Raw genomic sequence first — 12467 nt, 5'->3', positions numbered from 1 at the left:
CAAAAGGAAAGACTGCATGTCTCTCGAAACAAGCGAAGTTCCACACCCCGAGTCAGGACTGGTCTCAATCCTATTCAAGGGCTGGCGAGCACAGGACTAAAACCTCCCAGCTCTTCCCCTTGACACCACTTCACTGGCCCAGTGTTACATCCTTCATCCCGACCACCCTCTCTGACCCTGCCATTCTGAGGTTCCCTGATGACTGCTGCCCCAGACCCTTGGGGCTGCTGTTCTGTGATGCTCAGGCCTTTATTTCATTCAGGATTCTTACTCAGCTGGCTGTCTCCCCCTGGCCTGATCTCCACCATTACCCACCCCTCCCAACCTGAACCCTGTGCTCCAGGCACTCCGGGCTTTCCTTCTGCAAAGAACCTACTAGCATGCCGGGAGTGTGGCTCACACTGAAAATCCCAGCATTGGGGAGACTGCAGCAAAGGATTGCCATAAATTTGAGGCTGGCTTGGGCTGCAGAGTCTCAGAAAGAACAGGAGCAGGAGGAGCAGGAGGAGATGGAGGAGATGGAGGAGGATAGGGCTATGGCTCAGTGGTAGAGCATGCTCCTAGCAGGCACAAGGCTCTTGTTTTCTTGTTCTGAGCTGAGGGGGAGGGGGAACCCTGAAACAAAAAACGATTATTGGCATTCCATTGCATAACACTTTATTATTGGTTTGCCCCTCCCAGGAGAATGCAGACCTTGGAAGGTAGGGGATTTCCTCAGTTCAGAAATTTAGGTGCAGCCTGATATGACCTAAGAATGGGGAGGGTGCAGATCCTTGGATTTCCTGGCTGGGTAATAGACATGGGAGGGCTGAGTGGCTCCAGAATCTTCTCTCTGTGGATTGGTATGGTTGGGCTCATGGGGGGTTCTGAGTGTGGAGTTGGCCCAGTGAGGGTGGGAAAGGATTATTACCAAAGGCGAGCTGGGCATCCCAGCGCAACAGCCTTCTTGCCGGCAGAATGGGTTTGGGAACGGTGGAAACCAGCCTCTTCCTGTTTCTTGTGCTGGGTACCTCAGAGTTTGGTGGCGCACCAATGGATGGGTGCATGTTTGGTCCTCCACAAATTACTGTTGGAGCGCTTTTCTTTGCTAGCAGCTGGTGGCTGAGGTCAGAAAGGAGAGTCCAGACTGCCCCAGGAGAATCAGGACCACGCTGTCATGGTACCTCCGGAAGGAGGAGCTCTGTGGGGTCTGAGGCTGGCTGCTAGCACAGAGGTGTCTGTCCCCTTGTGAATGCCTGGGTAGGTACCCCGGAAGCGGCCACTCCGGACTGGGATAGGGGTTAAGGCCACTAGCAGAGGGTCCTAGGCCCGTAGCTAGAACGCAGGGAGCATTGGGTAAGGATGTAGCTGTGGGAGGGGGCCACGAGAAGTTAGCGGGAGGTCAGGGTAAGGGAAGCACCAGGTGAGGGCCTGGGACCTGATGGGTGGAGCCTGGAGGGACTGGAGTTTACGACTCCGCAGCAGCCCCCAGTAGCAGCAGCAGGGATCCAGCCAGCAGCGTCAGCAGGGTGGTGGCTGGACCTAGGCTACCGGCGCTGTCCCGGACAGGGATGGTGGTCTGGCGGGTGGTGGTCTGGCTGGTGGTGGTCTGGCGGGTGGTGGTCTGGCCCGGGGTGGTTGCACTGCTGTCATCCTCAGGGGGCGCCAGGCCGCAGTCGGTGTAGGGCTCCAGGCAGCCTGCAAAGGCCATGACGTGCGCGATGTAGTTCTGCTCCTGCACTCCGTGCAGCAGGTGTGCCTGCGGGCCACGCGCGAATATCGCCACGTCCTCCCCGCCGTGGGTCTCCGACTTCACCGGCACAGCCGCCTGCTGCTGGTACGAGGAGTTATCTGGAGGGACAAGACGTTTAGCGACAGGAGTTCCCGCGCCCCCTCCCCGCGCCCGCCCGCCCCTCAGGCAAGCCACACCCGGGCACTCACGGCTTTCAGCAGTGGTGACGTTGGGTCTTTCGCCTGTACCGACGTAGCCCGGGCCATTGCCGTACAGGATGGAAGTATAGGACTTGCCATCCAGAGCTTGGAGCGGGGCCAGCCCTGCACAGAAGAAGAGAAACACCTTGTCCTCCCAAGGACGGAAGTCCAGACGCTCCCCCACCCTTTGGCCAGTAGTTCAGTCGTTGCTAGATTCCCACAAGGCAGGTGCCCTTTTCTGCTCATAGGGAAACTAAGGCTCAGAGAAAGTTCTGCGCCTAACTGATGCAAAAGAAGCCGCCACTGTCCCCGGCCTACCGAAGATGGAGGTCCCCCGGAGTGTGTAGCCACCAAAGGAGAAGACGTGGGAGTGGTCAGCAGTGACGATGGTCAGCGTGTCTTTCTCACTGGTGAGCTGGCTGGCCTTCTCGATGGCTGTGTCGAACATGACGGCCTCAGTCAGCGCCAGGTAAGCTGTGCCCAGATGGTGACCGCGGTCGATTCGGCCCCCTGCAGGAAGCCAGTGAGCTTGAGCTTGAGCCTGTCCCTGTCCATTGTCCCCTCTTTTCATGGGGTCCTGGAGACTCACCCTCCACAAAGAGGTAGAAGCCTTTGGGATTCCTGCTCAGCACCCTCAGGGCCGCCTCTGTCATGTCCTTCAGAGACGGATCCATCAAGGGGTCTCGTTGTGTCTCGAATTTTGTGTCTACAGGTTCAAAGAGCCTAAGGGACAAAAGTGATAAATGATTCACCACCGAAAAGTGACCACCAAGCTTGGTAGTGGGTCATGGTACACATAAACACAATGTTAAAAGGGTACCCATGCAGGAAGCGTGGGGCCATTACCCATGAGGTATGTCACTGATGGATCCAGGGACTTCTGAATGAGTTCTTCACGGTTCCAAACATACTGGGATCCCTAGAGGGGTGTGAACAACTGGTAAGGCCCACAGCCCTCCCTGGTCCCTGCTGTGCCCTTATTGCTGTACACCCCATCACCTGGCGCCTAGAGGGGTGTGAACAACTGGTGAGGCCCACAGCCCTCCCCTGGTCCCTGCTGTGCCCTTATTGCTGTCCACCCCATCACCTGGCGCTCCGACAGCCACTCCTGCACCAGGTTCCGGCCGTCCAGCCTGGTGCCGGTCTGGTTGACATCATTTGGATACTCAGGGTCTGGGGTTCCTGCAGGAAACATGTATTTTCGGCCCCCACCAAGGATCACCTATGGTCAGAGAGAATCAAAGAAAGCAGACCTTAGGGCCTCTGCCTCCTTTCCAACCTGTCCCCAGCTCCCCACCAGGTCTGGGGGATCTACTGAGCCCTCAGAAACCCTGGAGGATCCAGGGAGCTCAGTCTGCACGTTGTCTGGGACCATCCCCTCCCCGAACGTCTTCCCTCTATTCCTCACATTAATGTCCATGTTGGAGATGAGTTGTGTTGCAATGTCCTTGCAGCCCTCCTGTAGAGCCGAGGCAGGCATGTCAGCATCCCCATACCAGTTCCGGTTCACAGTGTGAACATAGGTGCCTGCTGGAGAGGCGTGCTGTACCCTGGTGGTCGTCACCACTCCCACAGATTTCCCTGAAGACAGCGAAGATCAGGTGAGACATCCAGCACCCTAGGCCTGCCCCTAGCCCTGAGCCTGGCTCCAACACACCTGCTTTCTTTGCCCGATACATCACTGAGATGACCTCGTTGCCAAATGTGGTGTTGCACTGGTCGAATCGGGCAGCCTGCGCTCACACCGATGGTCTTGTAGTTGGTCTTGACTCCACACAGGTAGGCTGTGGCTGTGCTTGCACTGTCTGGGACCTGTCTGTCCACACTGTATGTCTGGGGACAGAGACACTCTCAGCTGGGCTCAAAGCAGACATTTATTTCTTCACCCAAGCCTGGGACCTGCTCATTATGCCAGACCCCTAACTGGGCTCTCAATCTCCAGGGTCCTGCCTGTCACCCTTTCCCTGGGTCCTTGTCAGCCCCTTCCCCACATCCCAGATATGTGACCCAGTACTCACCTTGGACAGAGCCATGTATGGAAAGCGGTCCATGGCTAGGGGTGTCTCAGGTCCTAGTTGGCCTTCCAACTGTCCCTTTAGAATCCTGGTGGCTGTCACTGTGGGCACCCCCATTCCTGAGGGAGCAGAACTTGGTCAGGACTGAACCCCCAGGCCTGCCTGGACCCACTGCTGGCCTTAGGTTCCTGGAGTGCAAGGGCCCCAGGGTGGCCAGGCCTCAAATGCTCACCATCACCCAAAAAGATGATGAGGTTCTTGGCTGATGTCTGAATGGGCTGCAGCTTCTTGGCAGCACTCAGGGCCTCGGCTGCCTTTTGGTTCCAGAAGGCTGGGTTCTCCTCCTCCACTGGCCAAGGGAATAGCAGAGGAAGGGTTAGACGGGAGGCCCAGGGGTGTGAATGGAGCATGCCTCTGAAGGAGCCTCATTACCTGGGATGACGCTAAGTGACAGCTGTAGTCTGAGACCCAGCAGCAGCAGCAGCGGCCAGGCTCCCTGCATGGCTGGGGCTGGTCGTGGGACTGCAGAGGAGGAGAGCTGGGACACCAGGGTACCATCTAAGGCACAGTCTGCCTGGACTTAAATAGAGGAAGACTTTGTTCCCAGACAAACAATCTCACGTTCCTCCCCTGGCTCCAGGTGGCCACGCTGGCCCCACCTCTGCCCTGTGAACTGAACCGATCCCCTGCCCCTACTGGAGGAAATGGCAGAGTGTGTCTGGCCCGCCTGGGCCGGGGTCCTGACAGAGTAAGCACTTGTGTGTTCTTCCCAGGCAGGGTGGGGGACTGTGCAGCTGCCCTCTGGGCAAGGAGTCTGTGCCCCATGCTGCCAGGGTGCTCACCCATCTCTGCCCACGCTGTCCTGTACAGACACATCACTCTGCTCCTGAGTCAGGGGGACCAGCTTTGTTCTAGGTGCCAAGATAGGTTGGTCTGGAAGGACACAGCTTGGCTGAGGGGCTTTTATTTGGCCTCCTGATGCCAGCAGCCACACTGACAAAGAAAACAAGCCTACGGAATGCCCTGAGAGCCCTGCTGCCCGCTGGGCCTCTTGTTAAGCTTGACTTGGGCAAGTCCTTGGGATTTTTCTCCTTGTCGCTTGTTTGACACAGGGTCGCAGACAGAGAAAGGGGCGTCACTCACAGTGGCCACAGACAGGAGCAACTGTGTGCTATGGCTTGGATATGGCTGGAACCTGTCCCCGACAGGCGCATATGCTGCGTACTTGGTCCCTGGTGTGGTGACGATGCCCGGAGGTGATGGAGCATCTGAGGGGTGGAAGGGAGAGGTGACTGGGCCATTCGAGGCTATGTTCACGGGAGGGGTTGTTGTATTTCTCGTGAGCTCCTACATAGTTCCTCCTAGAGGTGGTTCTAACAAAAGGCTAAGACTGGCCTCTCCTCCATTTCTGGCTCCCTTGGGATCTTCCTCTCTGTCCCTGTGACCACATCATGATGCTATTCACCATGTGATGTAGTGAAGGGACCCTTATGAGATGTGAGCACATACGACAGCGGGCCATTGGACTTCCAAACCCACTTAAAGAAACCCACCTCTTTTACTCACTTCCCACTGTTGGATGCTTTGCCACTGCAGTGGAAAATGGATGGGTGGGTGGGTAAACAAACATGAGGTGGTCCACATAAGTAATCAAATCAGCCTGAAAAGGAAAGGCAATCTTCCGTGTGTAATTACAGAACTCGGGAGATGGAGGCAGGAGGATCTGGGTTCAAGGAAGCTGTGGCTACACATGAGTTAAAAGCCAATATGATGAGCACTTTTAATCCCAGGACTTGGGAGGCAGAGGCAGCAGGATCTCTGTGAGTTTGAGACCAGCCTGGTCTACATATTGAGTTTCGGGTCATCCAGGGCTATGTAATGAGACTTTGTCTCAAAAATTATAAATAAATAAATAAACATAAAAATAAAGATTTAAAAAGGCAACATGAGATGAAAGAGAGAAAATGGGCTTGGGGATACAGCTCAGGAGCAGAGTGCTTGCCTAGCACACGTAAGGCCCTGGGTTCAAGCCCACAGGCAAAACCACCCCCACCCCCACCCCCAATCCCACCACCACCACCCTCAGATCAAACTCAAACAAACCAAAATCAGAACCAAGGCTCTGTCAAGTATAACCTGACTCATACTGCAATGTGGATGAACCTCAAGGAAATTGTGCTAGATGAAATCAGCCCATCACAAAGGTACAACACTGTCTCATCCTTCTTGGGTACCACCAAGAGACGTAAAATTCTTCTACATACAGAAAAATGATGAGGTGCTGTAGAGATGGCTCAGAGGATACAAGCACATTCTGTTCCTGTACAAGATCCAAGTTCAGTTCTCATACCACATCTAAATGTTCATAGCCACCTAGCCCTAAGGGATCTGATGGCCTCCTTGGATGCCTGTATTGCCCACATACACATATGAATTCTCACACATACTTACATGTAATTAAAAGGAAAATAAGGGGACATGAAGATGACTGGTTGTTTGAAAGTACTTCTTGCTCTTCCAGTGGACCCAGGTTTGATTCCTATCACTCACATGGTAGCTCACAAAAGTCTGTTGTTCCATCCAGTTCCAGGGGAGTTCTATGCCCTCTTCTGGCCTCTGAAGCCCCCCACCCCCACCACACACACACACACACACACACACACACACACACACACACACACACCCTAAACACCCATACACATAAAATAAGAATGGGTAGGGGTGTGAGAAAATCTTAAAAAAAAAAAAAAAGAAAAGAAATATAAAACAACTTCCATTTAATGAGGTCCATGAAAACAAAAAGGAAAGAGCAGAGAAGAGTGACATGCACAGCCAGGGTCTGGGGAGAGGAGAGTGACATGCACAGCCAGGGTCTGGGGAGAGGGGAAATGGGGGCTTTTGTCTAATGGGTTCAGTGTCTCAGCTCTTCAAGACGTCTGGTCATGTACTGCACAGTCACATGGAGTCCTTGACACTGAACACCTACAACAGACCAAAGCCGCCCTGCCTCCTGCCGACGCTCCAGCCACTCCCTCGGCTTCCTGCTGGCATGAATTTTTTCAAGTTTATCAATAAATGGTTTTATGGCCATACGATAATTACACATATTAATGGGTACAATGATAATTCAATCTATGATACAATATTGAATGAGGAAATCAGAATAATTAGAGTTTTCATCTCCTTAAATATTTCTTTGTGCTGGGAGAGGAAAATTCTTGACTAAAGTTCAGGGGTGATTGGCTACTGGAGGAACTCTTAATCAATTAATTAAAAATAAAAAACAAAGTCATAGGTTAAAGGTTCATGGCTCTGCAATGATTGTTTAGTCAGAAGAAAGGTTTAGCCATGACACATCATTTTTCTTTAAAATTGTAAACTTCCTCCACCTCTTATTCTTTTTCCATTATCTTCATCATTATCATCATCACCATCATCACTATCAGCAGCATCACCATCAGCAGCAACACCATCAACATCATCACCACCATCAGCATCAGCACCATTAGCACTATCATCACCACCATCACCATCATCATCATCACCATCAGCAGCAGCACCATCATCACCACCATCACCATCATCATCATCACCATCACCATCATCACCATCAGCAGCAGCACCATCATCACCACCATCACCATCATCATCATCACCATCATCACCATCAGCAGCAGCACCATCATCACCACCATCACCTTCAGCACCACCACCATCATCTTGTGTGTGTTTGTGCCGCATGGGGGTCAGAGGACACCTTTGTGGAGTCTGTTCTCTCCTCTTACCTTTATATAGGTTTCAGGTATTGAACTCAGGTCGCCAAGCTTGTGTGGCAAGCACCTTTACCTGCTGAGTTGTCTTGCTGGCCTCTATTCCTTTCTGAAATTGTAATGCTGGCATAATTGTAGATTCGTATTTATAGTCATAAACAATCAGATGAGCTGACCACCAGGGGATGGGGACTTAGCGATACACTTCTCAGACACTGTTCTCATGACCCTAGTTTGACATATGTGAATTTGTGTGGGGATGTGAGATTTTGCTCAGGTTTCCCAATCCCTTCCGTTACTTTGAAATGTTTATTTTCATTTTTAGTTACGTGTGTATGTGTAGGTATGTGCATGTGAGTACAGCGGCCTGCACAGACCAAAGGAGGATGTGGGATCCCTCTGAGTATTACACGAGGTTGTGAGTCACCTGAGCTGGGTGCTGGGAATCCAACTTGGGTTTTCTGCCAGAGTGATGTAAGCTCTTAACCAGTGAGCTACCTCTCCAGCCCTCCTCCCTCCTTCCTTTCTTCCTCTCCTTATTTCACATCTCCCGACGTAGCCCGGACTCCTGAATCTTGTGATCTTGCTTCAGCCTCCTGAGTGCTGGGGTTAGGGTGTGTACCAGCTCCTGCTCAGCTTTTTCACCTGAGTGGTTCATGTCACTACCGTGGCCATGTCTCTAAACCCACTGGACCCCTCTGCGGCCCTTCACTGGCTTCCCTACCCTCTTCCTTTGTCCCCAAACCCTAATCCAGTAATTTCAAAATTTCTAAGAAATTGTGCCAATGGAATAAAATCCTCTGTCATCTTTTGAATTAGGATTTCTCACTCAGTGGAATTCTTTGGAGAGTTGCTCAAGCATGTACTGGTACCCCCACTCCTCTGTGTGGCTGAGCAGTAGGACACAAGATGGATGGGTCACCTTGTCACTTTCAGGTTGGAAATATATCTGGTCTTTTCAGCCTTTCTGGGCGACTAGAGGTAATTGGGTCCATAACGGTGTCATCATCTATATATTGCCTTACTGAACACCTCTATCATGAGTGTAGAAACTGAGCTCCCTCGTCTCTAGATTTCGCCAGGAAACTTGCTTCCTTACAGCTTGACTACCGTCATAGTGTTGGCCCTGGATAAAAGCTTCTGTGCGACACGAACCATGACAAACGCACACCGATTGAGGGTGTTGATGGGGTGGAGTTCCTCTGTAATGTCCAAATGGCCCGGCAAGGGATGGATGAGTTTCAGTAAAACACAGCAGCTGAGTTTTAGTATATTCCCAGGAGTATGTGCCACTCAGGGGCAGGCGCCAATCACAAACCTCTGCAACAGACTGGGAAGAGAAAACTACAGCAACCTTTTCTCACGGTCTGTACCATTTTTGTCTATTCTATGAGTAATAGAATCTAAAACTTTTACTAGCATTAATTTATTTAGCATTTCTTTATTTTTGGCTTACCGAGACCAGTTCTTATACCTCTGGCTGGCCTTGTAGTATCTCTATGGCCCAGGTTGGCCTCTAACTATTAACAGTCGTCTGCTTCAACCCTGTAAGTGCTGAGATTACAAGTACCTACTATTGCTGGGTGGTGGTGGTGCACTTTAATCCCAGCACTTGGGAGGCAGAGCCAGGTGGAACTCTATGAGTTTGAGGCCAGCCTGGTTACAGAGTGAGTTCCAGGAAAGACACAAAGCTACACAGAGAAACTCTGTCTCGAAAAACCAAAAAGAAAGAAAGAAAGAAAGAAAGAAAGAAAGAAAGGAAGAAGGAAGGAAGGAAGGAAGGAAGGAAGGAAGGAAGAAAGAAAGAAAACCAAGCAAACAAAAACAAAACAACAACAAAAAAAAAAACAAATACCTGCCTCTCTCCTTCTGTATTCTCTCCCCTCAGCGCAGTCTCTCTCTCTTTCCTTCTCTCCTTCTCTCTCTCTCTCTCTCTCTCTCTCTCTCTCTCTCTCTCTCTCTCTCCTAAAAAAGCTCTAAAAAAGGTAACCATGGCTCGTGATTCTTCCGCCACCGCAGCATCCAGCACTCTCTTCCGTCGGCATGGCCGCCACCAGCCACGAGCACTGTCACTTAACCAACATCTGGTGCTGTGACTTGGTCATCCCCATTAGTATAGTGCTTTTTTCTGTGTCTCCAGCATCTTGTCAGACAGAAGATTCCCAGCCACAGCCAAGGGGGATACATGACTCCAGAACAACGGATGGCAGACAGCATCCCACAACGCCTGTCCACCTCGGAAGACTCCCCTTCCCCATTCCCCCAAAAGCCAACAGTCAGCTGCAAGCAGTTTTTGAGAGGAACGGCGCCCCTATTCCCATCTACCTGCTTTTTTTTATAATAAGCAAAAATCTGGGATGTAAGGATTAGGTCCTTATTACGTCACCAGCCTGCGCCGGTGTCCCAGCCTAAAAAGTGGGCATACCCCCTCTGCACCCCCTCTTTCAATACTCTCTCTCTCTCTTCTTCCGTATTCTCTCCCCTCCGCAGGTCTCTGTCTCTGTCTCTCTGTCTGTCTGTCTCTCTGTCTGTCTGTCTCTCTCTTTCCCTCTGTCTCCTAAAGCAAAACAAAAAGAGAGAGACGAGAGAAAAAAAACCAAGTATCTACTATCAAGGCTGGCACCTACTATCATGGCTGCTTCAATTTATTTATTTATTTATTTATTTATTTATTTATTTATTTATTTGTTTGTTTGTTTGTTTGTTTGTTTGTTTATAGGTGGTCTCACATGTGTATGTGTGTATGTATGTATGTATGTACCTATTTATTTATTTAGAGATGGTCTCACACATCCCAGGCTGGCCTCAAACTTACTATGTAGCTGAAGACAACTTTGAATTTCTGTCCTCCCAAGTGTTAGCATTATAGGCATGTACCACCATGTCACATTTATACAGGGCTGGGGATCAAACACTTTATCAAGCTACACATGCATCCCCCTTTGGATCTTTGAGAGTCTCCTACAGCCCAAGCCTTGTACTTGCCATGAATTCTTGATCCTCCTGCCTCCACTTACTAACTGCTGAGATTCCAAACCCATACCACTACCCCCTGCTTTAGTTATATATTTCAACTTTATTTTTTTCAGGGCTGGGAATCAAACCTAGGACGTCACCCACACTGGGCAGACACCCTGCCAGTGAGCCATGCCTCCGTCTGGGAGGGAGAGCTCAATGACTGAGCTATAAGGACACAGGATTACCTTCTATGTAGTGGGTTTGTTTGTTTCCTCCTCCTCCTCCTCCTCCTTCATTTGAGACAGGGTCTCACTATGTAGCTCTGACTGGCCTGGAACTTGCTATGTAGACCAGGCTGGCCTTGAACTCACAGAGGTCTGCCTGCCTCCGCCTCTCCTTAGTGTGTGCACCACACCTGACACCATTTATTCTTCTTTTGAATTTGGATGCACAGTGCTTCCTAAGCAGAGCATCCCAGGTGATGTCATCCCACTCGCACGGCGGTCATGACGGCCACACGTATGGCTGTCTCTAGCAGAAACTGCTTAAGGACAAAGAGGCTAACCGCTGTCTGGGGCTTGAGGGGATATAGTCCACTTTGGCCAGGAAGGTGTGGCAGAGTTTGTGTGGCAGGAGTGTGCGGTAGAAGCCCCTCACATCTTGGCAGGTCAGGAAGCAGAGACAAGACAAGACAAGCTACCTCAAGGCTCTACCCCATGGCCTACATCCACTCTTTAGGCCCCGAGTTCCAAAGGTTCCACAACAGCATCATCAGCTGAGGACCAAGTGTTCAAACACAGTTCCGAATTGGCTGACATGGCATGAAAACCTGCCTCCCTGAGCCCTCCAAAACTTCAGACAATCTGGGGGTGGGGCTAGAGATACAGCTCAGTTGGTAGAGTGCTTGCCCAGCATGCAGGGGCCCTGGGCTCCATCCCCAGACACCCTAGTGTGCACACTTGTAATCCCAGCAAGCAGGAAGCACAGGCAGGAAGATCAGTTCCAGGTCACCCTTGGCTACACTGGGAGTTCGAGAAAAGCCTGGGATACAGGAGACCCTGTTGGAAGACAGAGAGAGAGAGAGAGAGAGAGAGAGAGAGAGAGAGAGAGAGAGAGAGAGAGAGAGAGAGAGAGAGGAGAGAAAAGAAGAAGAAGAAGAAGAAGAAGAAGAAGAAGAAGAAGAAGAAGAAGAAGAAGAAGAAGAAGAAGAAGAAGAAAAGAAAAGAAGAGAAAAACAGGAGGTAGGGAGGGAAAATCTGCCAAAGAATGTCTTGGTATTTAAGAACTTGTCTTTTAGACTCATAACCTAGGCTGGAACTCTAACCCCCTGCCTCGCCTCCACCTCCTGAGTGCTGGGACTCTGGTATGCACCACACATCTGGCCTTAATGAACTCTTGCTCTGCTCCCCTTTGGGTTGGCGGGTTTAAGAACCAATAGGTTCTTGGGAAGCATCCCAGGACATCTCAGCAGTTTTGTGGATCCGTCTTAAAGTCATCAAGAAGTTGCCACAAGCTCTTCCGTGGGTCTCCTTGAGAACTAAACACTTTAGGTTGATGGTTACTTGGGAAATTACTGAGTAAAGAACCATCTGTGAACCTTGAAATTCAGTTATTTCTTCTGTATATGCTTGAAGATAACAGACTATGGCGGATACTATGCCAGACTATCAGATCTATATGCATTTTGTCCAACTTCTGAGACACATATTAGAAACACACTTATGCAAATTTAACTCCCCAGGCTTATCATTACTTTTTCCTTGACAACCTTCCCATTTAATTCAACACATCAGGTAAGCTTAATTATTTGTAT

General features: G+C 50.6%; 1 protein-coding gene across 1 annotated transcript; it reads right to left on the bottom strand.

Moving 5' to 3' along the window:
• Nucleotides 1–661: 661 nt before the first annotated feature.
• LOC114697829 (intestinal-type alkaline phosphatase-like) lies at nucleotides 662–4428 on the bottom strand. Its single transcript, XM_028876166.2, is given in 12 exon segments — nucleotides 662–1830; nucleotides 1921–2034; nucleotides 2230–2421; nucleotides 2501–2634; nucleotides 2745–2830; nucleotides 2999–3133; nucleotides 3320–3492; nucleotides 3569–3644; nucleotides 3646–3744; nucleotides 3930–4045; nucleotides 4159–4275; nucleotides 4359–4428. Coding segments are annotated over 12 exon segments (1695 nt in total). The 3' UTR covers nucleotides 662–1447.
• Between the last annotated feature and the right edge of the window lie 8039 nt (nucleotides 4429–12467).

This window comes from Peromyscus leucopus, chromosome 13, assembly GCF_004664715.2.
Source record: "Peromyscus leucopus breed LL Stock chromosome 13, UCI_PerLeu_2.1, whole genome shotgun sequence".
Classification (NCBI taxonomy): domain Eukaryota; kingdom Metazoa; phylum Chordata; class Mammalia; order Rodentia; family Cricetidae; genus Peromyscus; species Peromyscus leucopus.
The sequence above is the reverse complement of the archived record's forward strand: the minus strand, read 5'-3'. Positions and strand labels throughout refer to the sequence as shown.